Consider the following 24,808-nt stretch of genomic DNA (forward strand, 5'->3'; position numbering starts at 1 on the left):
CATATTTTGCACAAGTTTCAGAGTCATAATATTCATGAATGCTTTGAAATAGCATATTTGTTCCCTAGGAAATTAACACTGAAGTGAGACAAATGTACATGAAGTTGCGTTATGCATTATGCATTCATCTAGAGTGAGGGATCTGAACAAAATGTAAAACATCAGATTAAGCAGACAGCAATATTAGTGCTTGGTAGAAGGCATCCAACTGCATTAAAATCCTGCATTCATTGAAATCAGTATTCTATAATCCTAGTCCGAATTTTTTTGGACAGTGCCTTGCATACATTCAAGAGGTTCTCCAACACAAACACTGTCTAGCTCCAATGGGAATAGCACTAAAATATTGTCAATGAGAAAGAATAGCTCTTGTGGTTGTAGTGCAGAGCCTAAAGCCAAAGGGCAACATGTGCCATTGTTATGTTGGTTTTTGTTTTTGCCTTGAAGCATTTTTATGCTGCTACTCTCCCCCGAAAGCCAGTCAATATTTGTTTTACATTCCTTGAATTGTTCCTCTTGCCCCCTCCCAAATTCCCCAGCTACCATTCTCTTCCTGCCCTTGCTTCCCTAGCCCCTTACTTCTCTGGCTCTTGTCCTTCACTCATTTCATCCTTTGTTTGGCCACCTTCAGCCTGGTTGCAGGCCTGATCCAAGACCCACTGATTTTAATGGGCTTTGGCTCAAGCCCTTAGAGGGGGTCCACAGTGCTCTGCTATCCTGATAGCCTTATAGCTGAAAGAGAGACAGTCATGATCTGAACCAGCACCAGCCCACTCACCTTGCAATTGCAGCTGCCTGGTACCTTCGGGCTGGGGTACTAGCAGTGTATGTACACTGCATCAGGGAGCTAGATCCTACCCCAGGCAGACAGACTCATGCTAGCAGGGCTCGAGCTAGCATGCTAAATATAGCAGGGTGGAAGTTGTGGTTTGGGCAGCAGCTCAGGCTCTCAAGCCCACCCAGCCCGAGGTCTGAGCTCAGATTTGTACCCCGAGTCTTCACCAGAGCCGCAACCTCCACGCTGCTATTTTTAGTGTACACGCTCAAGCCCCGCTAGCGCAACCCTGTCTACCCGGGCAGGGAGGCATGCTCCACCTGCAGTATAAATGTACCCTAAGAGCACTGGACAGGGGGACTGGAGGGCTCCCAATATTGTCACTGAACACAGGGATTTAGCAGCAGCTAATAGAGCTGGAGACTATATTGGACGTGATTCCATCCGTATAGTTACTATCCCTGTGTGTATGTTTTGATTTGATTTGCTCTAGCTGAGGAATACAGCACAAAATATTTTTGTCACGTGACTGGTTAAAAAAATCAGACTGGTTAAAAAAAAAAAAACAATCAGGAGAGCCAAAAAAAATAGATCTATTAAAAATACACACTGTATCAGCTAACATTCAAAATCTACAAACAGGCATTTTGACGCAAAAAGTAGGGACATTCCATTGAAAAATATTGGATTAGGAGAACCTTCTATAGGGAGAGAATAGAAAAATGGTAAATATGGCACTGTCATTTCTAACTGGTAATTATAGAAATACTCAGTAAATATGACTTCCTATCAGAATTGTTTAGCAACATTGGATGCTTTTCTCCCCTTTAGAAAACAGAATGTTCTGAGTTGTAAATTACTAGTTAGAATTATGGCCACCATCTGAAATAAGAAGGTTTTTCCTTTATAAAGGTTTATTGCAAATGCATGACAAGACAAATGTCTGCAATCACTGACTGCCACAAGTTCAACAGTAATTGCATTTGCTGTAACATCACTAAATATGCACCAGGTGCATAAAAATCTATTGTAATGATGTCTCCATGAATAATAATATCCTGTATTACAAAAGAAAAGAAGTAAAAGGTCTTTTACATATAATGCAAAATGTGTTCACAGTGACAGCAAAGTATATCTTAAACCCAAAATAAAGCTATCTTGCTCCCTTCAGGGAAGTTTTGTGTATTTTTGTAATTAACTCACTTGGTTTTCAACATAATGCAGAAAAAGCCCTTTTCTCAAAACCATGTGATGATGGAAGCCAAACTACTTATCCTGCTATGTATGTAGTAACTACTATACTGACAATCAACAATGTAGCATATAATTACAAACATAGAAAACATCTCTGCTACTGTATTCAAGTTACATATACAGCCAATATCAAAAATACATAACAAAATATTTGGAAAGCAAGATTTTCTTCCACTTGTTGAATGCTCATTTCAGGATGGGAATAGGGTGAACAGGAATGCTGGAAGAAGTCTATGTATAAGAACATTCCTTTTCATCACACTCCCATCCAGAAATAAGCACTCAACAAGAGGAAGAAAAAGTTACCATACTATTTCATTTAAAGAGCAGAAGACGATCTACAAGTTACTTGCAAATTTGAATGAGTCCTAATGCTACAAATCTGTAGTTCATGTATGAAAAGGCTTAAAATCAACATTAACAAACATGTAAATACAATTAAGATAGAAAACAGCTTTATGAATGACGCGTCTAATCCTGAAAACACTTATTATTGGTCATAGTGATGCCCACCGTCAATAGTCCCATTGACTACTGATGGCAGAAAGCATTATCCTAAGTAGCATTTCCAAGATGGGGTCCAAAAAGGTGGCCTCCTAAAATTCTCTCTGCAAGCAGCTAAAAGGTCTAGGGAAAAAAGCAATATATTTATTGCATTAATTGCTGAGCTCTGCTGATGTGCACAGACGTGCAGAACTCTATTCTTAAAATTTACGTGCATTACAAATACAGGACACTGTGAAGGTTCAGATCTATTGCATGCAAATAATTCACTTTGTCATTTCTGAATAAAAATACATACATACATAAGAAAGGATCACAGAATCTATTTACATAATCTTTGACAGGAAACCGCACATTAAATCAAGACTGAATCGTTAGCTTAAAATTGCATTTCTAAATAATTTAAAAGTCAAGGACTATACTTCTTGCTAAAAATCCTTCATTCAATGAAATAGTTTGTAAACACTGACATGTACATGTATACAATTTACAGTCTCAGAAGGAAATAAATTTCTGGTTTATCATCACTGCTTGGCTCCATCTGCAAAACGGAATCATCTGTACAAAACTGGTCATTGCATCCATAACGCAAAGAAGTACATGCGCCCTCTGGTACACCCCGACCTTCTAGATCCTCCCCACTGAAGTCATTCAGGTATCTTGCTATGTAAGAGCCAGTGGAATGCCTGTTGATAACATGAGCTGATACTGATGGTTTGTTTCTTAAAACTACCCCTGCTATGCTGCTAGCATTAGAAAGTTTTTGCTTGTTGGCTTCTTGTTTTTCCTTGGCACGACTAGCAATATTGCGTACTCTGCTTTGACTTCTGGATGACAGTTTTCTGACCAATGCCTTGGGGCAATCATCGTCATTCTGCTTAGAATACAAAGTTTGACAGTTGTCTTCCTGGTCAAAGGACACCAGTTTTCGCAATTGTTCTGTCAGAGTGTCCGTAGATTGTGGTCTCTTAGTTTTCATAGCTGCAACTTTCTTGTCTCTCATGCCAGATGTAATAAAGCTTCTACTTATGTATTTGTACTTGCTTTCAAAATTGCAGGAGATATCCTCTGATGTCAAGTCTCCCAGGCTCTTGGATTTGCAAGGACTAGGCTGTTTGACGGCTGCAGTAGGAGGGTAGGGCAAAGTGTTCTTGGGTGTAGGTGAATGCATATTAAGTCTGGATCTTTGGGAGACATACAACAAATCATTTTGTGTATCTAAAGTTTGCAGATAATTATTATGCAAAAAGCCAACACTCTGAAATGCTGGGTAAGGAAAACTTTGAGTTCTTGCAGTCCTAAAATTATTTGAATTATCCAGGGCAGCACTGTGAGGGTCCTCATTGATTAAATTATTCCCAGAGATTCTCTCACAGTAGTGTACTGAGTCCTGATTATGCTTCAGTTTCAAAGAAGCAGCAAGTTGGCTCATATCTTCTCTCTTGAATTCATATGCAGTTATCAGGAGGTCTTGGGAATCCCCATCGACTTCCATAAGACTGCTGCCTGCTGAGGTTATACAAGCAGGAGGGTCAACTATTGTATCCTCCAAAGTGTAGGAACTGCAATCCTCAAGGGTTTCCCAATTTGTTCCACACTTCCTTTTGGGATTTGCTGTTAGCAAATGGAGAGGGGAAGTGCAAGGGGACACTGGAAGGCTATTTTCCACACAGTCTGACTTCTTGCGAGCTCGTTCATCTATTGGTTTACAATCAGAGGCTGGTGAAAGAGATGCCTCGTGGATAATTGTGTACACAGAATACTCTGTCGTCTCAGGGCTGGAGAACATAGCAGTATCTGGTGTTGAGAATAATGGTGCTTCAACAGATTTTACATTGGTAAAGTTTTGTTTAAGGGGTGTACTTAGATCAACAGTAAACATGTGTGGATGTGCCGACACCACACTGAAGGTTTGGTTGTTGGTGCCATGAAGACTTGAAACAACAGTCAGATTAGTTCGGTCATCTGTAACATCAAACTGTCCAATCAGTGCTGAGACAGAACTACTCATCTCGCTCTCGTTTGTCAAAGAAACCTCATCTATGAGACGAGAAACATCACTATCTTGCAGAGCTGCAGTCGAGTGCAAATCGTAGTTGTCAGAACAGATGGTGGAAGATATATCAGTCAGTGAAAAAGTGGTTACAGTACTGCTCATAATGACATCATATTTATTATTGTCAAACTCCTGTTTCTTTCCAGAAACACAACTTCCTGACAGTATTTTTTTCTCCTTTTTACATCCTCCAGTCTCCTCTTCTCTCTTTTCATCTGTGTAATTTGTATCTTGTATTTTTTCTGTATCAAGATCAAAAACTGAATCCTGCCTTATATGAACAGGTTCATTGGAAAGGTGACTTTTCTGATATTCTGTGGAGTGATTTGTTTCAGCTATCCCACTTACAAAGTCAAAGCTTTCTGCATGTTCATGTACAGGTGATTCTGTAGAACTGCCAATTCTGGTGTCACTCTGGGAAGTAGCGTTTTTATGCAGAGATGTAGAATTTGAAGAAGGTGCAGCTTGCTCAGGGGATGAAAAGGTATGTTCTTTCAAGTTTGTTTGGTTCACACTTGTACCATTGTTGCTATCTGCTAAATCAAATAAAAAGCACATTAGTTATACATGTTTTGTTTACTATCTGCTAACAACTATTTTGCCTTTAGACAGACAAATGGAGAATGTAAAATTAGTTACAATTGTGATAAGACTTAATTATGGGGTTGTGCAGGTTTAGTAAAAATTATCTGTGTATATGAATAAATGGGAAAATATAGTTGTAGGCACTTCTTTGAAGCTTCCTTTGAATGTCTATTACATCAGACATGTGATGTAATATTTGTTGTAAATAATGTCAATGAGGTACCGTATTTTGCACATGTGGCATTACCTTCAGTTGTGTTCCTATTCAGATTTGTACTATAAAGAAGCATGGCAATAAAGACAGAACAAAACAGCTCTGTTAAACAACATAATATATCTGGAAACAAGAGGCATGTTTATAAGAACTCTGAGTAAAACATCAGATAGTTGGACCCCATGCAGAATGTTTTTGGTAACAGTTTATGTACAATTTCAGATTTAATTTGTGAGCCTCTAACAACATTTAACTTTCTAAACTTCTGCATTCATAAGAGAACAAGATTTTAAATTCCATGAAAGAATATATTTTACATGTTTCTGCATTAGCTTATCAAATTCTAGTTACATTTCTACAACTATATAGGCTGAATCCTGCCTCCATTACTCATTGCTTACATAGGTAAGACTCCTGTTAACTTCAGCTACACTTTTACCTAACTTAGGGCTGGATATGTATAGCAGGAAATTGACCTTGTATGAATTACACAGTTTCTAACATTCAACAGAAATAAGGTACAACTAGGAAAAAAAAAACCCAAAAGAGTAAGGGCCTGGTCCCTCATTTATTGTGCATTCAAAACTCCCAGCATTGAAGTTCATAGTGCACAGGCAATGCAAGATCGGTCCCTGAATTATAACAATGAAAACATTCCTAATATTCTCAAGACCAAGCATATTAAGTTGAAAGGATCTCCACATACTGATTGAAATGATCCATATTTGATTTCTTTCGGTAGAGAACACAGCAAAATATACAGGGCCACATTCAACCTTGGTGTAATTCCAGTTAAGTTAGTGAAGAATAATTTAGCCACAATATTTTGCTGCAATGAGCCTTTGTTGGGTTCAGTTTAGCAGCCTGCTGTTCTTTGCTTTCTGTAATAAAATACGGACAATTTGTAACCTGATTATTTCCTTTCTGGGACTGACCTCTCCCCTAGTCTGAAAAATTGGGGCTGAACCTCTTTTTCTGCAAATACCACAGGTAGTTCACACATGTGCATGTGTCTTTGCCACATCCCTTCCATCCTTGCTCAAGATAAGTACTGCCATGGCTATATGGATATGTGAGATCCTTAGTGGCAGGAACTTATTGTTCCTATAACTGAGGAAAAGATTTTATCATGGAGGTCATGGAAGTCACAGATTCCATGGCTTTCAGAGCCTCTGTGACATTTTCTGCTTCAGCTTCAACCCCGTGCCCTTGGAGCTCTGAGCCGCTGGCCCTAGAGCTCTGAGCTGCCACAGATGGCAGGGGCCATGGAGCTCCGAGTCTCTTCCCCCGGACTTCTGAGCCACTGCAGGCGGTGGGGCCCCGAAGCTCTGAGCCGCTGGCCCTGGAACTCTGAGCCGCTGCGTGTGGTGGGTGCCTGGAGCTTTGAGGCACTGTGGGCAGGGACTCTGCTGCTGTCAGCCGCACGGCTGTGGCTGGAGCCCTTCCCACGTGGCAGGGCTCAGGCTCTCAGTCCTCCCCCCACCTCCATGCAAAGCTTGGACTTCATTTGTTGTCATCTCTTCCCCCCACTCCCGTTATTTTTAGTAAAAGTCACAGTTGCAGACTTCCTTGAATTTTTATTTATTGCCTGCGATCTGTCTGTGACTTTTACTAAAAATAACCGTGACAAAATCTTAACCTTAACTATAGCTTCTTAACAGCAATGCCTTATTTGATTATGTCACCTATGTACATGGACCCTGAAGAGGCCACTGTAAAGATACCTAAGTAACTTACCTTGGGTGAGGCAGACTGAAGGGGGAGATCAGTGCCAGAAAGAAAATTGTCAAGGAACAAATTTTCCATTCTGGACCTTGGTCTTTCCCCCTGTGTAAGGCATCTGGGAAGCAGTGATCAATAAGGGAAAATTAGTAGGGAGGGAGAGATAAGTAGGACACTAGAAGAATGCTCCTCTTTTCTGTAAATTAGCAGTCTTAGTCTATTTTGAGACCACTGCCCTGAGCACCTTCCTAGCAAAGGATGTTTCTGCAGAGGAATGAGGTCAAGCCTTTAGTGTTTTATTAACGTAGTAATGCGTGACCAGATGGTGATAGCATTACAGATTTCCTCTGTGATGGCTAATGCCCTTTGTCCCCAGAGGCCACCACAGAACATGCTGAATGGACTGTGATCCCTTATGGAATAAGTTTATCTGTGGCTGAATATGTTTTGGTGATGCCACAGTTTATCCAGCTAGCTATGGAGGATTAGGGTACCTTCAGGCCCAATCATTTAGAGTGGGAAGAAACAATAAAGATAGAACAGTTCTGCTAAGATACATTTTAGTTGCTCTTCTTGCATACAGCATATGCCACACTTTATCTTGTGGGCACTGAAACTTTGGGAGAAAAACTCCTTACTCTATAGGGAAGGAAAAGTTAAACTTAGTTGTGAATTATTCTGGAGTATGACCCTAGAGATATAGTAAATCCTCACGGAAGATACAGTAAGTTCAGTGTCTTTCAAGAGCAGAGGAGATGTGATTGTGACCAGGGAGCATGTCTTTACGGAAAGGAAATAAAAGGAACTGGATGACATCAGTTCACAAGGATGACAGCTGTACCACTGTGGTCAGCACCCAGATTCAGAAAATTGGCCTAACTGTGGTTTTGGATAGAGGTACTGCCGTCCGGCTCAGCTGATCTCTCACAAGACTTAGAAGAGTCTGTGTTAGACACATTTTAACAATACAATGTGAGGTATGATGATGGGAGGATGTAGGCCCAAATCTAGGCCATCTAGCAGAAATCCAGGGGGCCTGGACTGTTTAGTTTTCAGGGCTGATCCATTCCGATGCCGGTAGGAGAATTTTGTCCAAATTCTTATATAGGCCAAGAGGGTGGAAAACTTGCACAAAGATAAGAGAGTCTATAACTGTGGAGGAGTATTCCATCTTGTTTAACGCTTGCCACTCATTATCTAAACTGTGAGGTTCAGTAATCTGGACAGAGATACAAAAGTGGGCCAGAGAACAGGAGAGCCTGCCTGCTGGACCATTGAGTACATCCTGCCTGGGCAACAGCTCCACTAGGTCTGAGAACCACAGCCTTCTTAGCAAATTGAGGATGATTAAAAAGGAGAAGGGCCACAGTCATTCCGATCTTCTAAATCACTCTTCCTAGTACTGGAAGAAGGAGAAAGCGGAGAGAAGCTGATTCAGTCATTTGTGTGCCAGAGAGTTTATTCCCAGTGACATTTAGTCTGGTTCCCTGGTGAAGAATAACCTTACCTTTAAAAAGCGACAGAGTCCCGTGGCACCTTATAGACTAACAGAAGTATTGGAGCATAAGCTTTCGTGGGTTAATACCCACTTCATCAGACGCATGTGTTCTGGCTGAATGTGAACAGGTCTCTTTCGAGGTGGCTCCCTGGACCATTCTGGGGCTGTCTATCTGCTGATAACTTAGCTTATTCACTTTTGTGATGTGGCCCATTTATGAGGATCACACCAGATCACTGTGTCTCTAGCACGTGGTTGCCAGTGAAGCCTTCAGAACACTGAAGAAGCTTTGAAGTCCCTTCTAAGGGTATCTTCTTCTTGCTGCCTGCAGAGTCTTCAGGAATTACCACATCCTCTACCAGGGATGCCCACGCTGCAACAGCCTTCTGGAGAGATGAAGATAGAACCTTTGAATTCAAGACCCCTGCAGAATCGCTAATGACTTATTTGAAGGAGGAATACAGGGCGATGGGAAACTGTTTTCATTTTTCTCACTGCTACCCCAAAATCAGCTTTTAAAAGCTAGGGCCCAGATTCTGTTTTTTCCAAGAAAACAGGGAAGTAGGGCAAAGATGGCTTACGTCTATAGACTTTCCCTTGCCAGGGGCCTGGCTAAGCCTGCTCTAATTTAAGAATGGCTGCAATAGCTCTGTAGGGTGCCAGTCCATAGCCAAGAATAACCAGAATGCAGACTCACGCTGGCCATGCCTCCTGCCACCGACATGTTCCCGGCATGCTTCCTGTATCAAGAACTGAAAAGGGGACAGTGGTAGAGCACTTCGGGCAGCTCTGCACTATCTAAGGAAACCCGTTATTCCCTGAGGGGCCATTTTTGCTAGGTGAACAGCCCTTTTATATTACTGGAACAGCATGAATCTGGCTTTCAGATTGCAGTGCGTAAGACAGGAGAATTGCTGCTCTGCACTGCCAAAAGCACAGAACCTGGAGCAAGGGTGCAGGCGGGTATGGCCAATCTCTGGAGCCATGAAGATGTCTGAATGGAGTATTTGCAGAAAGAAAAGTGCCGCTCAGATGTTTCAGAGTGGGTGAGAGCTCTGGACCAGGAATGAAAATGTCTCAGACACCAATGCCACAAAATTACAGACTTTCTGGAACTATTCAGATACTCCTGTGTGTCACCTGTTTGGCACATTGAGCTGGATCTGCATTTCATTTGCACAGGTTTTACACCAAAGTCCACTGGATTCACCCCAGTGTATCAGATATCAAACTCAGGCCCAGTAGATCTAAAATATTTTTGTTCTGAGTAACTTCAAGAATCAAAACATACTACATGTGAACGTTTATAGTTTAATCTAGGAATATAAAAAATAACTAAGATTCCAGCCTCACCCACCAATTTCCCCATATAATCCAGGTTTATAATTTTTTAAAGTTAATTTTAAAGGACAATGTCAAGGTTCTTAGATTCAAAATTTGACCTACTTTTCCCCTTTTACATCTGTTTGCAAAGTCCATGTTTTTCTTTATATACATTGTTTCCAAAACAAATGCTTCCTGCTTTTTTTCCCTTGGAAAAAAAAAATTAAAAATACACAATGCTCATAGCTCTCATGCGTAAACTTACAGTAACAAACCCAGAGCTTGAAAATGATTGAGGAAAAAACAATTTTGGCAAGGATGTAGATTTCATCTTCAGGCTTCTAAAGAATACTTAAAAAATCAACTAATAAACTAATTTTTTTAATTATGAAAAGAAACTTGACAAGTGTTCTTTAAGCAAATCTGTGGAAAATACTCTAATCCATTTGCCTAGTCTGGGGAGAGGAAACTTTTCTTGGGTTTCACTTGTCAGGATACAGGAAGAAGTTTAAAAATGCAAGTGACAGTTTTATTGCATATCACTTTAATAAATGTAACAGTCATTTTACATCCTATGGGGCTTGATCCTGCAGTCCTTATTCATGCGAGTTCAATGGAACTACTCACATGAGGATTGCAGCACTGAGCTTAATAATATGGTTTTAAAGCTACTGCACTAAAAGTCGCTTTGGAAGCATCTTACCAGAGGTATTTTCTTCTCTTTTGGTATCTTTAATCGTTTCACATTCTGGTGAAGACAATCCCATCAGAAGGAATTTATCAACTGGCATAGAAGCAGGACGTGCTTGCAAACTCCTGGTTGTACGCCTTATAACTCCTTCCTTGTCTTTCATGTCTGTTAGCTCAGAGGTACCGTCTTTAATTTCCGTAGCTTCCTGAAAGCCCATTTTGCTCTTCTTCCTGCCTTTTGCCGGAGCACTGGCTGTGCGTCGGAGAATTCGATCACCAATTGATCGTTTCCGCACGTAATGCCCATTGTTTTCAGCAGAATTGTGTTTGGGATTCTTGTTAAACAACCCTTTGAGTCCTATCAGCTGCTTATTCTGAAAACAAGAAAACAACCACAGTCTTTAAGTTCAGCCTGTGTTTTAAATTGCTATTGAATATATATTTGTGAATCATGAATGCAACATCAAAAAACAAAGCAAAGCAAAGCAAAAATTCACACCAACTAATTCACACATATTCAGACCAGGAAACAATCAGCATAGGTCTCCATGAGTTCGTGCATGTATGAATTCCCCCTCATTAGGAAGGCAGCCTGCCATAATTACTGTGGATCTTTACTAGAAGTTTCCTATCAGAGCTGACAAGACTGTAAGAAATGCTCTGTAGTGACAGGCTGCCCATTAACGTAGAGTTTTATGACATGGGCCTCATCAAAGCAACATTTAAATATTTCAGAATCTTAATGAGGAATGAAGAGATATGGTACTTATGGTACATCATGCGACTGGGAACTGTTTGATAAATCTGTGCCCAGCAAGTGAAAAGTGCATGCTAATGAAGACTACCTTAGTGGCTCCTAGAAAGTGCAATATAGTATAACTGGGATTGAGGATTAAAGGACTCCACTGAAAAGAAAATAAATGCAAACATTTTCAAGGCTGTGACAAGCAAACAAGATAGTTAGATAGTTGGTGTAAGTAATTCTCTATAGTTAAATCATTTAAAATAGATTATTAATCTTACACCAATCTCATTCAGATAGACATTTCACTAGGTATCCTCAGTTATACAGGGTATGGAAAATACCTCCAGGTTTTAAATATATCTTGTAAAAAAACAATACAGTCCATCATTAAAGTAAGCATTTGGTGGCGGGGCAAAATTTTATACAGAAGAGCTCAAGTCTCACAGGTGTTTTTTAAAGCCTCTCCTAGTGCTATCATGCAGCCCAATTATACTATGAAATTACTCAGAAATTCAATTTTTTCCTTAACTCTGTCCTCTCTGAAGAGTATGCGAGCCAAATAGCAATCCCTGTTGAATGTCAATGGCATGGGATTTCATTTGTATTCACTTGTGCATCTGGATACCTCTACAGATCCTGGGAGCCCTACAGATCCTGGGAGCCCCTATACATTTTCTTCAGTCCTTTTTTCTTTTAAGATGGATTTAGTGTTGGTGAAAGATGCCAGATTGATCACTTTGGAGACTGAAGATCTCTGTGTTTCCACAGAACAGATACAGCCCAGGTGGTGTCAATGCAAGTTGCTCTGCAATGGCCTCCACCCTTTCTTGAAGGGACCACTTCCGGAGGTAAGAGCAAGTAATTCAGTTCCCATGTGCATTCAATCTACTACAGTCTACACTTGCCTTATCCCCTCAAATGTTTCCGCTGATGCAGATCTACTCGTTGGAGCAACTGTAGGTGCTTTAGTGCAGACAAAGTGCTGGTGGTGTTGGTTTTAGATCCTGTTGTTTAGATCTGCTCTGAGCAGAGAAAAAGACTCTGAGCTACCTGATTCCTCTTTTCACACTCCTTAAAAAATAAATCTAAACATAGTCATTGAAATGAAGGTCCTTTTTATTCTTGGTACCACTCTCTGTTTTAATTAACTTAGCTATGCCGTTGACTTCTGGTAATCCTTTTAAACCCCTATTTATAGTAACTTGTATACCTCTTGTAAACTGTTGAACAGAGCCAGCTAACGCTGAAATAATGAGTAATGCACTAAGCTTTTGCTTTCATTTTAAAACATGGAAGTTTCAAAAATTTTTCATCTTTTGAAACATCGCAGAAAAGCAACAACACTTCACATGCTACAATTTTAAATAGTTGAGAACTAAAATCAGAGTTTAAAATGTCTTGTCAAATACCCAGAAGTAATGGTGTGACTACAGCTCTTGACGATTACTTTTTAAAAATAAAGGAACTTAAAATGAGCCTCTAGGGATGTACTTACTGTACCTAGGTGAGAAATGAATATTAGGTGACAAAGAAAACAGCATTCACAGTTATGCATGCTAGGATTATGGCAATGATATTGCTTTGTGATTAAAGTGATCTTCTGCAAGGGTCAAGGGGAAAATTTAATATTATGGGCCTTATTCGCCATCACCTTGTGCTTTGTGCAGTCATTTACATAAGGGCTAAGGGAGTGAAACTGGGTGGTGTTAATGACGACACAAGGTGCAGAGCACTGGAGAATCAGGCCCTATGTCTCTTCTTATTATTGCCCCCATTAGTTCTATGAGGTTATACTGATGCATCTTAACCCACTGTTGCCAGCAGTACGACACAAACATTTGTAAAGTATTTATGTTCCCATGTATACCTACCTTTCCATACATTTCATTGATTGTTATATGGACAAATATGGATGCTTCAGTTAGTCCCTCTAAGTAGACATGACGATAGCCTAATAAAATGAGAAAACAAAGTAAAGAATCAGCACTATGCATTTTATGTGCAGTTAGCAAGGCTGTCCATACAATGTCTTTTGCAATTATACATTTCATATACAGTAACTTTGAGCAATTGTTTATTAATAATAATACAGTCCCCTTTCATAACATCTTCCATCTGAGAGCCTCAAACGGCTTCACAAACATTAATGAGTTTAGTCTTACAACCCCCTAGTGAGGTAAATAAGTATTCTCTCCATTTTACAGGTGAGGAGACAGATACAGAGGCTGAGACTTTCAAAAGCCCATGGAACTGGGCATCTAAATCCCTGAGGTAGCTTTGAGGATTCCCCCTCACAGCTATTAAGCAACTTGCCTAATGTCACACAGGAGGTCTGTGGAAGAGCTGGGCATAGAACCCAGCTGTTCTGACTCTCCATTCTATACTTTAACTACAAAACTATCCTTCCTCCTATTTTCAACTAAATATCAAAGTCAAGTCAATGAGTGGAACTAACCAGGCACAAGACTGTTGAAGGCCACAGTTCGTTGTCCAACAAAATCTCGACCAATAGGATCATGGTCCCAAACAAGAAATCGAACCAAAGCTATTTCAGGCATGTGGATGGTAAAAGTGAGAGTTTCCTCCCAAACAGGGTTAAATCCTATGGGACAAACAGAATAGAAAGTCAGGAAAATACAGCAACAGCAGCCGATGTTGACGTTATTATCTGTGAAACACCAGAGGTAAGGAAAACAGCCACTCAAACAGACCTGATGCACAAGTGACTATACATTATTTCCCATGAAATATATATATGGAGATGTACCTATCTCATAGAACTAGAAGGGACCCCAAAAGGTCACTGAGTCCAGCCCCCTGCCTTCACTAGCAGGACCAAGTACTGATTTTGCCCCAGATCCCCCTCAAGGATTGAACTCACAACCCTAGGTTTAGCAGGCCAATGCTCAAACCACTGAGCTATCCCTCAGTCACTAGCAGACAAATAAATTAAGATGCTGCAACATAGCCATTTCCCTTCCCTAAGTGGGGCCTTTGCTTTGTGGCTGCATACCATAGGCGCCGACTCCGTGGGTGCTCCGGGGCTGGAGCACCCATGGGGAAAAATTGGTGGGTGCTCTGCACCCACCGGCAGCTCCCTGCCCCCCCGCCCCAGCTCACCTCCACTCTGCCTCCGCCTCCTCCCCTGAGCGTGCCGCCGAGTCATGCTTCTCCCCCCTCCTTCCCAGCACTTGCGCTGCGAAACACCTGTTTTGCGCGGCAAGCGGTGGAAGGGAGGGGGGAGGAGGAGGAATGTGGCGCGCTCGGGGAAGAGGCGGGGCCGGGGCGGGGATTTGGGGAGGAGTCCAATAGGGGCAGGGAGGGGGCGGAGTCGGGGTGCGGGTGAGCACCTACTGGTGCCAAGGGAAGCTGGCGCCTGTGGCTGCTACATGGGAGTTGAGCTGTATGCGTGGCAAGCCAAGAGGATGGAATGAGGAGAATAGCCACGAATGCAGTCTGTGTAAATTACAATGCAAAATGCAGCACTATGATGTGCCTAGGCAGCTGTCTGAAGAGATCCATATGCAGAAAAATGAGTGGTATCTCTCTGGCAGCTTTTATGAACAACAGAAAGGGTCTGGATTGAGCATCTGGCAGAGAGTCTGCATGTGGTGGCATGGCAGGGCAGACTGCTGTGCTACTTGTGTGAAAGTCAAGCTCAGATAGGCCAAGATGCCCAGGAACGATCCCTGTGTTTCTCCACGGGTCACTGCCATTCATGAGAACTGACAGCCCCATCTCCCTGGCTGTTCCACTCTGTTGCTAGCCTAGTGTCCCATAGGGGCTGATGTGGCAGAGAGGCTGTCTGTGGCATTGTTTGTTTTCATTTTGTTTCTCATTACTTGTATATACCATGCATGCTGTATGATAAATACTAGGGACTTCTACGTAAAGGAGACATAAGCAGAGTCAAGGAAAAAGAGAGAGAGTGTGAGGAAGGCATTCTCCCTTCTCAACCACTCCATTATCTTATTTATCCCACTCCTGCAATTTTTGGCTAGAAAGCAGAATTTTAAAGTTTAAGATCCAAGGATATATCATCCATCAAAAGACCATCACTTGGTTTCATGTGCTATCAAGCTTTGCAGTCCAACACTGATGCAAAAAAAAGTAATACAGTATCTGACTGATATAGTTGACTGCAGACACAGGATTTTTCTTAACCATTTTGTTTTTCTTGGTTCTGGTGTTGGTTGTCATCTTACCTGCAGACAGCTTTTGTCATGTCGCTGTTTCCATGATTCTACCGTGAGAAGTTCAATTATTACTCACACCTGCCCTCTTCCCAGGACTCTTGTTAAAAATTGAAGGGTTAGTCTTGTTTTCTTCTCTTCTCACTAGCTAGGGGATTCCAGCCCATTCTTCATTCTATAGCAGTGGTTCCCAAAGTGGGGTTCGTGAACCCCTGGGGGTTCGCAGGACGTTTCAGGGGGTTCGCAAGAAAAATTTCATTAATGGCAGCCAGAGGACTCTGCTGGGACACAGTTGCAGGGCAGACAGCCCGAGCCCCAGGGAGAGCAGGGCCGGGCAGTTTGAGCTGGCAGCCCGAGCCCTCCCCTGTCAGCCAGGGAGCCGGCAGCCCAAGCCCCAGGGAGAGCAGGGCCGGGCAGTTTGAGCAGGCAGCCTGAGCCTTCCCCTGTCAGCCAGGGAGCCGGCAGCCGGAGCCCCTCCCCTGTCAGAGGGGGAGCCAGCAGCCTGAGCCCCAGGGAGAGCGGGGCCGGGCAGTTTGATCCAGCAGCCCGAGCCCTCCCCTGTCAGCCAGGGAGCCGGCAGCCCGAGCCTTGGGGAGAGCGGGCAGTTTGAGTCGGCAGCCCCAGCCCTCCTGTGTCAGCGCTCCGCACAGGGCTGGCAGCCTGAGCCCCAGGGAGAGCTGGGCCGGGCAATTGGGGCCAGCAGCCCGAGCCCTGCCCCCGTCAGCGGGGGAGCCGGCAGCCTGAACCCCAGCGTTCTGCGCGGGGCTGGCAGCCCGAGCCCCAGGGAGAGCGGGGCCGGGCAGTAGGGGCTGGCAGCCCAAGCCCCCATCAGCGGGGGAGCCAGCAGCCCGAACCCCAGCCCGAGCCCCAGGAATTTGCCAAATCTCATCTAAAGCCAGAACTACAACCCTCCTTGTTACCACCAGCCACAACCTCACCCGAAACTAGAGGTGGGTAAAAAATACCAAGCATTTTTCACAGAAAGTTTTGAATTTTTTTCACATTTTTCAAAATTCCCCAAGAAAAATTTTCAAAAAACTGAAACGGAAAAATGGTCCATTTTCAAAAACTGTTTTCATGAAACATTTTTCTGATTTTTGAAAACCAAAAATGAATTTATTTTTATTTGAAACCATTTTTTTTTTAAACAAAAGCCAAAAAAACATTTTACAGAAACATTTTTGGTTTCTGGTTTTTTTATGTTCGTTAAAAAAAAGTTTCAATTAAAAATATTTTTCAGAGGTTCATAGATTCCGGGGCCCAGCAATTGGGGCATCCATCACACTGAGGAAATTTAAACTTAAATCCCTGAAAATATTCATTTTTATGAGGGGGTTCACAAGATTTCACAATTTAGTGAAAGGGGTTCGCGGGCTGTTAAAGTTTGGGAACCACTGTTCTATAGGGACTGTGGCTTGAATACGTCAGAACTATGTTAACTGCCTAATTAAGGACCAGATCCTGCCACCCCTTTCACAGTTTGAGTTTAACTTACCCTGCAAACTGTCCCATTGTAATCACTATGGATACCTTCACCAGTGTTGGTGTTCAATGGGACTACCAGCATAACAAGGTATTACTATAGTATTACTTAACATGGGGCAAGGATGGCAGAATCTGTCCCTAAGAGTATAATTCAATAACCATTGGAGAGAGAATTACACATAGATGTAGCAGAGAAAAATAGACCCCAAAAGACTAAAACATTCAGGGCCTGACTCTCTTGTATGCCCTGTTGCCTTTATATAGCTTTGGTGGGGTAAAAGCAGCGTTCTGGGGGGGCGGGGCTGCGCGCTCCGGCGGATCAAAGCAAGTTCGATATAAAGCGGTTTCACCTATAACGCGGTAAGATTTTTTGGCTCCCGAGGACAGCGTTATATCGGGGTAGAGGTGTACTATCAAAAACTGCAGACCCAGATAAAAATCAGCAAGGAAATTTCACCCTTGTCAATCACTAGAAGGTAATTCTCAAACTCATCAGGGACATAACAACATGGAGAAGGACCAGAATATCACACAAGGACATTTGGACAATCTTGAAAACTGGAGTTATAGAAATGGGATGAAATTGAATGGTAAAATGTGTAATGTCATGCACGTAGGGACTAGCAACAAGAATTTTTGCTACAACCTTGGGATTTATTGGTTGGAAGTGACAGAGGATGAGAAAGACCTGGTCAACCACAGGATGACTATGAACCGCCAGTGTGATGTGGCCATGCAAAAGGCAAATGCAATCCTAGGATGCATCAGGCAAAGTATTTCCAGTAGAGACAGGGAAGTGTTATTACCATTGTACAAGGCCCTGGTGAGACCTCATCTGGAGTACTACATGCAGTTTTGATCTCCCATATTTAAGAAAGATTAATTAAACCTGGAACACATGCAGAGAAAGGCTACTAGGACAAGAGGAACAGGGAGAGGGATAGCTCAGTGGTTTGAGCATTGGTCTGCTAAACCCAGGGTTGCGAGTTCAATCCTTGAGGGGGCCACTTAGGGATCTGGGGCAAAACCAGTACTTGGTCCTGCTAGTGAAGGCAGGGGGCTGGACTCAATGACTTTTCGAGGTCCCTTCCAGTTCTAGGAGATAGGATATCTCCATTAATTTATTTAGGAATGGAGAACCTGCCTGACAAGAGGAGACTTGTGGAGCTTGCCTTGTTTAGCCTAATAAAAGGAAGTCTATGGGAAGATCTGATTGCTCTCTATGAATACATCAGAGGGGCAAACACCAGGGAGGGGGAGGAATTATTTAACTTAAGGGCCAATGTTGGACAAATGGATATAAACTGGCCTTCAACAAGTTTAGGCTTGAAATTAAACAAAGGTTTCTAATTATCAGAGGAGTGGGTCCCATAACACAATTGTTATTGGAGTGTGGAAAATTCTGAGTCTAACCAGTTCCTAACTTGGTTTGGCTGGCCAATATGGACATGGCAAACCATGCCTGAATAACTGCATTATGTAGGAGCCTAGATTACAGCATAGTATGACCCCATTTGCATTGGTTGACCAAACCATATTAGCATGTCTAAGCATGGACATATTTTACCCTTTTAAGAAATTTGGGCTAAACACAGTTTCTAACACTCTTTTTTCCAAACCATATCAGCAATGGCCAACTGAAACTGATTTTGCTGGAACTGATGTTAAACACAATTTCTCAAAATGATTAAAAATCTTGTTTAGGTGGGGCTTAAACCAAATGAGAAAAACGTCCATGCAATCCCTGAAGGATTAGTAGGTCAGCAGCTGACACCCCAGCATTCCACAGCTTTCCTCTGCATTGATCTAGCAATATCTTTTTTATTATTTGAAAATATGGTTGTACTTCATATTAAGGATACATTTATAAATAACTTATAAAAGGCTAATAAATGATTAATAGAATCATATTAATCGAAGCATATTATAGACATGAGGAATATGTTTTATTGATGGTTCTAAATACATCAGTAAAGGTTTTATAGATAGTTATATACCCTTATTTTAACCAATTGTTCATTAACTGTTTATAAGCTACACCTCTACCCCGATATAACGTGACCTGATATAACATGAATTTGGATATAATGTGGTAAAGCAGCGCTCCAGGGGGGCAGGGCTGCGCACTCCGGTGGATCAAAGCAAGTTCGATATAACGCGGTTTCACCTATAAGTAAGGTTTTTTGGCTCCCGAGGACAGCGTTATATCGGGGTAGAGGTGTATTGATAAATATTCTTTTAATATAAAGTGTGACCAGAAAATACTATGTTCATCACTGTTTGCGTCTCTGGTAAATTATTCTAGTCATTCATAATTATTCAATTTACTATAGAAAAGAGGAAGTAGGGTACATTATCTTACCATTGTCATCAACCACTCTGGTCTGGTCTTTACAGCAATCTACAGGTAACCCAATAATTTCCACCTCGACAAAAGGATCTATTATCTATTTTAAAAAACAACAATTTAAAAGCAACTCGTCATTATATATAAAAGATAATTTTCTATTAAACTCTCACATAAATGCACATTTGAATGCTAAAGCCACTGCTAAGTGTGATTTTTCCCAGTAGTGTGATTATGGGAAATGCCACAGTAGACTACAGAATGATGTAGGTTTCATCATTGCTGTTCTGTGACAGTGGGACATGTGGCCAGGTGGAGTAAACTTTCAGATCAGTGCTAACAGCTGAAAAAATACTAACCAGCAGAATATACAGAATACAGGAATTGTGGGAAAAATCCAGATCTAATGTGCAAATCCTGAACATCTGAAAATTACTGGCATATTTTAATTTAGGAGAAAAACTCTCTTTAGGACAAATGCTGCCACGTCACTCCCAGGCATTCTATGACAGTTATAGTGAAAAAAAGTATTTAGTATCACTCAAACTACTTTACCTCCCCTCTGTCTCCTAATACTGAATCTGGAGGCTTAGGTAGTTGCTGTCCACTGATGACTTTGAGAATAAGCTGCTTTTTAGGGTTGGCAGGAAGTGGATCACCGGAATAAGGGTTGAATGTACCTAGAGGTTTGCAGAGAATGAGAAAAAATAAAACCCTTAATATTAGAAATCCTATACAGGAGAAAAAAACAGAACTGCTATCCTCCCGAATGCATAGAATAAATAACATCATATAATCACATGCTTGACTGGGCCTCCTGTCTATAACTTAATTTCTACAAATGACATTCGCCCTGATGCAGAGGGCTCATTCAAGGACCTCTAACTACATAGGCCCAGGCCCATTTTACTAGAATGATCCTACCAGTTCCAGTGTTAAACTGGCTCAAAGAAATAATGTGATTTTAAAATGATGGTGGCAAAACCAAAACCCTAAACAAATAGAAATGTGCTCACTGTATGAGCATAAGGATCACTGACTCCTGTTCCAGAAATACTAGGATGCCCATTGATTTCAGTGACAGATCAGGCCGCAAAAGCTGACTGCTATGGGGTGTTAAGCAACTTCACCTCCCAAGTTGCTCAGGCTGGTCTACACTTTGTAGGAGGGACCCAGAATATCACAAGACTGGGTGCTAATAACTTACCTAGATTAACTCTGAGAGATCATATTATAGTATTTATATATTCAGAAAGCTGGCAGTCATTTTTTTAAGGTTGATAGCAAACACTGCAAATGTGCCTTTCATTTAATCGTTTAAAAAGTCAGATGCAAACCAAGCTAATTATTTTATGTGTGTCAAAAAGCTCCCACGCAAGTTCTTGTTTTAATTCCTTGTTTTATTCTAGATATTTAGCTCTACATGCAAAATAATGGAAAACTGACTGCACAAGTCATTTTCTAAAATAACTGCTATAATAATAATAAATGTGTAGTATGACATTACCTTTGCACATCTGCTGCGGTTTGAGGACATACCCACAGTTGCCATTCATCCTGAACTTTGCTTGATTAACCTGCATCATGCGCCCATCAGACTGGTAGTTTAATGCCACTGTTGAATTAAGAGATTTAGGAATCATTGATAAGTGTAACTGTAACTTGCATTTAACATAAAACTCATGTGAAAACATTACATACATAAAACACCTACCCAGCTGGCAACCAGCATTCCAGTACGGTAAGGGGTTGAAATTGCTGGAGTCAATCCGATATGCAGATGGATAGATTCTGGTGAGCTGTTTCTGGTTGTAAAGTATAAACTGCTCAGACTTCTGCTGCACTACCTGGTGGGCCCTTGTTTCACTGAATGACAACACATTTCCCATAGTCCCTATGTGTTTATAGTTAAAAAAAAAAACAAGAACAACAACTGTGAGACAAATTGCTATATTCACAGGTTAGTTGGACTGACATCAGTGGAGTTAGTCTAGATTCACAGATTATCATATCATATGCTTGCTTTACTCTTACAGCTGGAGATCAAGTGGAAAAGATATAAAATATAGCCGCTAATTCCCATTAGGCAATATTCCTAAGCTGTGTTGAGTTCAATAAAGCTGTTGTATAATGAACAAACTCTTTCCTTACCTATGATTAGGTTCTCCCTCATCCTACCTCCATATACCCATGAGATCTTTCAGCTACCTCCTGACAGTCTGCAAATCCCCTTGGGCTTTGACAATCCTCTTCCACACTACCCTGGAAGGATAGATCACATAGATCTCAGAATAGCACTGCCTTGCTGTTGTGCTCTTTCTGTAACCTTGCCCTACCTCACCTGCAAGTGTGTGCCACTAGGTCTTTCCTCTATAGGGATTTGGGCAAGGGCTGGAATGGGACGGAATGGACCAAGGCACCAACCTCCATTTGCAGGACTGTCCCTTGCTCAGCCTCCTGCTTTCCAGGCTTATGTGGAAAACCAGGCAGGAGTCAACGCTAATTGAAAATGCATCATATCCTGGAAAGCCCCAGCCGGAACGGTTGCTGAGAAGCTACAGGGGATTCAGACAATGACAGCATGGCTAAAATCTTGCTGAAGCCTTGTAGAGAGGGGGAGAGAGTAATCAGCTCAGCCCCACAGAAAGTCACCCCCTTCCTCTATGGATCTAGGGATACCCTTCCCTGTGGATCCCCCAGATCCATGGGAGGAGAACTCCTATGCAATCCACAGTCTCCTAAATTCATTCCACTAGAGGAAATATTTGCATGAAAGCTTGGGTTCTCATTTGGGGCCTAAAACATTACCCTGATTCTCACCTTTCCCTAAGTCAGTAGGCATTGTCCTGCACTCTTATATAGCTTGTCTCTATGGCTGAAGTGCTTTTAAATGTAGGTTCATAATTCTCTGCACAGTATTTTTTTAAGCAGAAATAACTCTTGCACTTGAATTTGTTTTTTCTTCTATCTTCCATATAGAGAGAGATACTCTAATTAAACAGAGCCCCTGAGCAGTATCTGTCACTTTCAGATATTTAAAGCTGCTCAGTGGCATAATTAGTCTTTGCTTATATTACTATTCTGGGAGAGTTGAAAAAGGCAGTACAAATGGCTACAGAAATTAAGAAATGTTTGCAGCTAATAGAAAAGCATTTATATTCTTTTAAAAGAACAAGTGTTCACTTTCAGCACTTAGGAACTGAGGAGCTGATCTGTAAGACTAGACCTGTGATCCACAGCTAGACCTCTGACAGCGGCCAGTACCAGATACGTCAGAAGAAGGTGCCAAAAGCCTGTAGTAGCAATTGTGGAATAATCTAGTCACAGGACAAGTTTCTTCCAAGCCCTATTAGTTAGTTGTTGTCTTGTGCCCTGAATCATGAAGGTTTAGTTCCCCATAAAAATGTTTAGCCTATTGTTCTTATTACCCTTATGAACATCTAATCCTAGTAAAAATGCTACTAAACTCTTGGCCTCAATGACATCTTGCGGCAATGAGTTCCTCTAGTTTATTAGGCAATGTGTGAAGAAGTATTTTCTTTAATCAGTTTTACATCTATTGTCTTTCAGTTTCACCAAATGTACTCAAGTCCTTGTTCTATGTGAAAGGGTAAATTGTAGCACCCAGTCTCCCACCTGTATATCAATCATTCCTCCGCTTCATCTTCTCTCTAAAGAGACCCAGTCTTTTCAATCTTTTTTTAATGCAGAAATCTTTCCTCTGAGCATTTCTGTCTTTTTTCTGAGCTACAATGACCAGGACTAAGCACAGTATTCTAGGTGGAGATGCCCAACATGAGAAACTCTAAAGGGGCCTGATTTTCAGGAAATACTGAGCATTCAGCATCTGAATATCAGACCCAAAATTCACCCAAAACGACTAGTCACTTTTAGATTTCTTGGCCTGAGTTTCTCTGCAATGCCTTTATCCCCCTTAATTACTCCATTTACTCACTGGTAGTCCGAAAGCCCATATATTCCCATACAAGCTGACATACACATAGAATTTCTTGTTTGTTTTTACATCTTTGGCTATCTGCTCTTCAAATTCCATATTAGCCCTGTCAATTTCCATTTTACCTTGTCTAGTAAAACAACAGTAAGCTCTTTGGGGCAGAGACCATGTGTACCTCTATACAGCACCTAGCATAATGAAGTCCTGATCCCAACTAGGGCCTCTGGGCACTGCATAATATTAATATTAAATAATAGTAGCATACTGTTATGATAAAAGCTAAGATAAATCTCATAATACAGTGAAACCATACAAGCTTCTCCTGGAAGGGTCTGCATTCCCAGAATCACACAGAGGGAGCATTACTAAATTATGAAACTCACAAGGAAACTGAAGAAACATGGGAGGGCACATTTCCCTGGGGAAGAAAAGGAAGGTGTTATACCAGTGGTGGGCAACCTGTGGCCCGCGGGCCGCATGCAGCCCATCAGGGTAATCTGCTGGCGGGCCGCAAGGCAGTTTGTTTACATTGATCGTCCGCAGGCATGGCCGCCCGCAGCTCTCAGTGGCCACAGTTTGCCGTTCCTGGCCAATGGGAGCCACAGGAAGTGGCGCGGGGCACAAGGACGTGCTGGCCGCCGCTTACCGCAGCTCCCATTGGCCAGAAACGGTGAACCAAGGCCACCGGGAGCTGTGGGCGGCCATGCCTGTGGACGGTCAATATAAACAAACTGTCTTGCGGCCCGCCAGCAGATTACCCTGATGGACCGCAGGTTGCACACCACTGTCTTATACTATCTTTCTCCATGGATAAAGATAGGTGATAAGAACTGATGAGCTACCTAGTCAACTTTTAAAAGTTCTCTGAAAATAGAGGAAACTTAAGACCACAGGCATGTGTCCCATCCAAATATAGTCAAGTGAAATAACAACACTTATATAAGTAAAATTTACATCCACAGTCTCACCATCATCTACTATATCTTGGGCTGCCACAGAGTTTGTGTACACCACTAAATCAGAAAGAGCACGGCACAGCTTCATGGTTTTTCTCCGGCGGCCCAACCTGTTGAGTAACATTATATATTAATGATTTTTATTTTTAATACTTACAAATTATTTAAATCTCTCCTCTGTAATTCTGTCCTTTTCAAAAAATTAATTCACAACTGAGCACCGTTATATCCATTTATACTATATATTAACTATAGCTGTTTCCTAACTGAAAGACACGTTTAAATAGCAAGAAATAAAGGAAAAGCAACAGGCTTACTAAACAGGATTTGGGGCAATCTCTAAGATTATGGTTCATTCCAAACCTCTCTCTCTCTCTCTCTCTCTCTGTGTCTTTCTCTCACACACACACATACACATTCTAGATATCCTGTTATACTAAGAAAAACAAGATGGGCAACCAGCTTTAGAAAAAACATCAGCAAAAGGGATATTTTAAATGCAATAA

General features: G+C 41.7%; 1 protein-coding gene across 3 annotated transcripts in view; it reads right to left on the reverse strand.

Moving 5' to 3' along the window:
- Positions 1-3,020: 3,020 nt before the first annotated feature.
- PLCH1 (phospholipase C eta 1) overlaps positions 3,021-24,808 on the reverse strand; it is a 147,217-nt gene continuing 125,429 nt past the window's right edge. Inside the window, exons 14-23 of one of the 3 annotated variants that reach the window (XM_026649949.1) lie at positions 24,315-24,412; positions 21,106-21,285; positions 20,899-21,006; positions 19,947-20,071; positions 19,407-19,491; positions 13,822-13,968; positions 13,238-13,317; positions 11,467-11,526; positions 10,635-10,995; positions 3,021-5,125 (exon numbers count right to left, since the gene is read on the reverse strand). In XM_026649949.1, the coding sequence (XP_026505734.1) occupies positions 3,021-5,125; positions 10,635-10,995; positions 11,467-11,526; positions 13,238-13,317; positions 13,822-13,968; positions 19,407-19,491; positions 19,947-20,071; positions 20,899-21,006; positions 21,106-21,285; positions 24,315-24,412 (3,349 nt within the window). The remainder of the gene's footprint in view (positions 5,126-10,634; positions 10,996-11,466; positions 11,527-13,237; positions 13,318-13,821; positions 13,969-19,406; positions 19,492-19,946; positions 20,072-20,898; positions 21,007-21,105; positions 21,286-24,314; positions 24,413-24,808) is intronic. The other 2 variants (XM_026649951.1, XM_026649950.1) reach the window with 2 other exon arrangements.

The sequence above is a fragment of the Terrapene carolina genome, unplaced genomic scaffold (genome assembly GCF_002925995.2).
Source record: "Terrapene carolina triunguis isolate 2854851 unplaced genomic scaffold, T_m_triunguis-2.0 Scaffold88, whole genome shotgun sequence".
Classification (NCBI taxonomy): domain Eukaryota; kingdom Metazoa; phylum Chordata; order Testudines; family Emydidae; genus Terrapene; species Terrapene triunguis.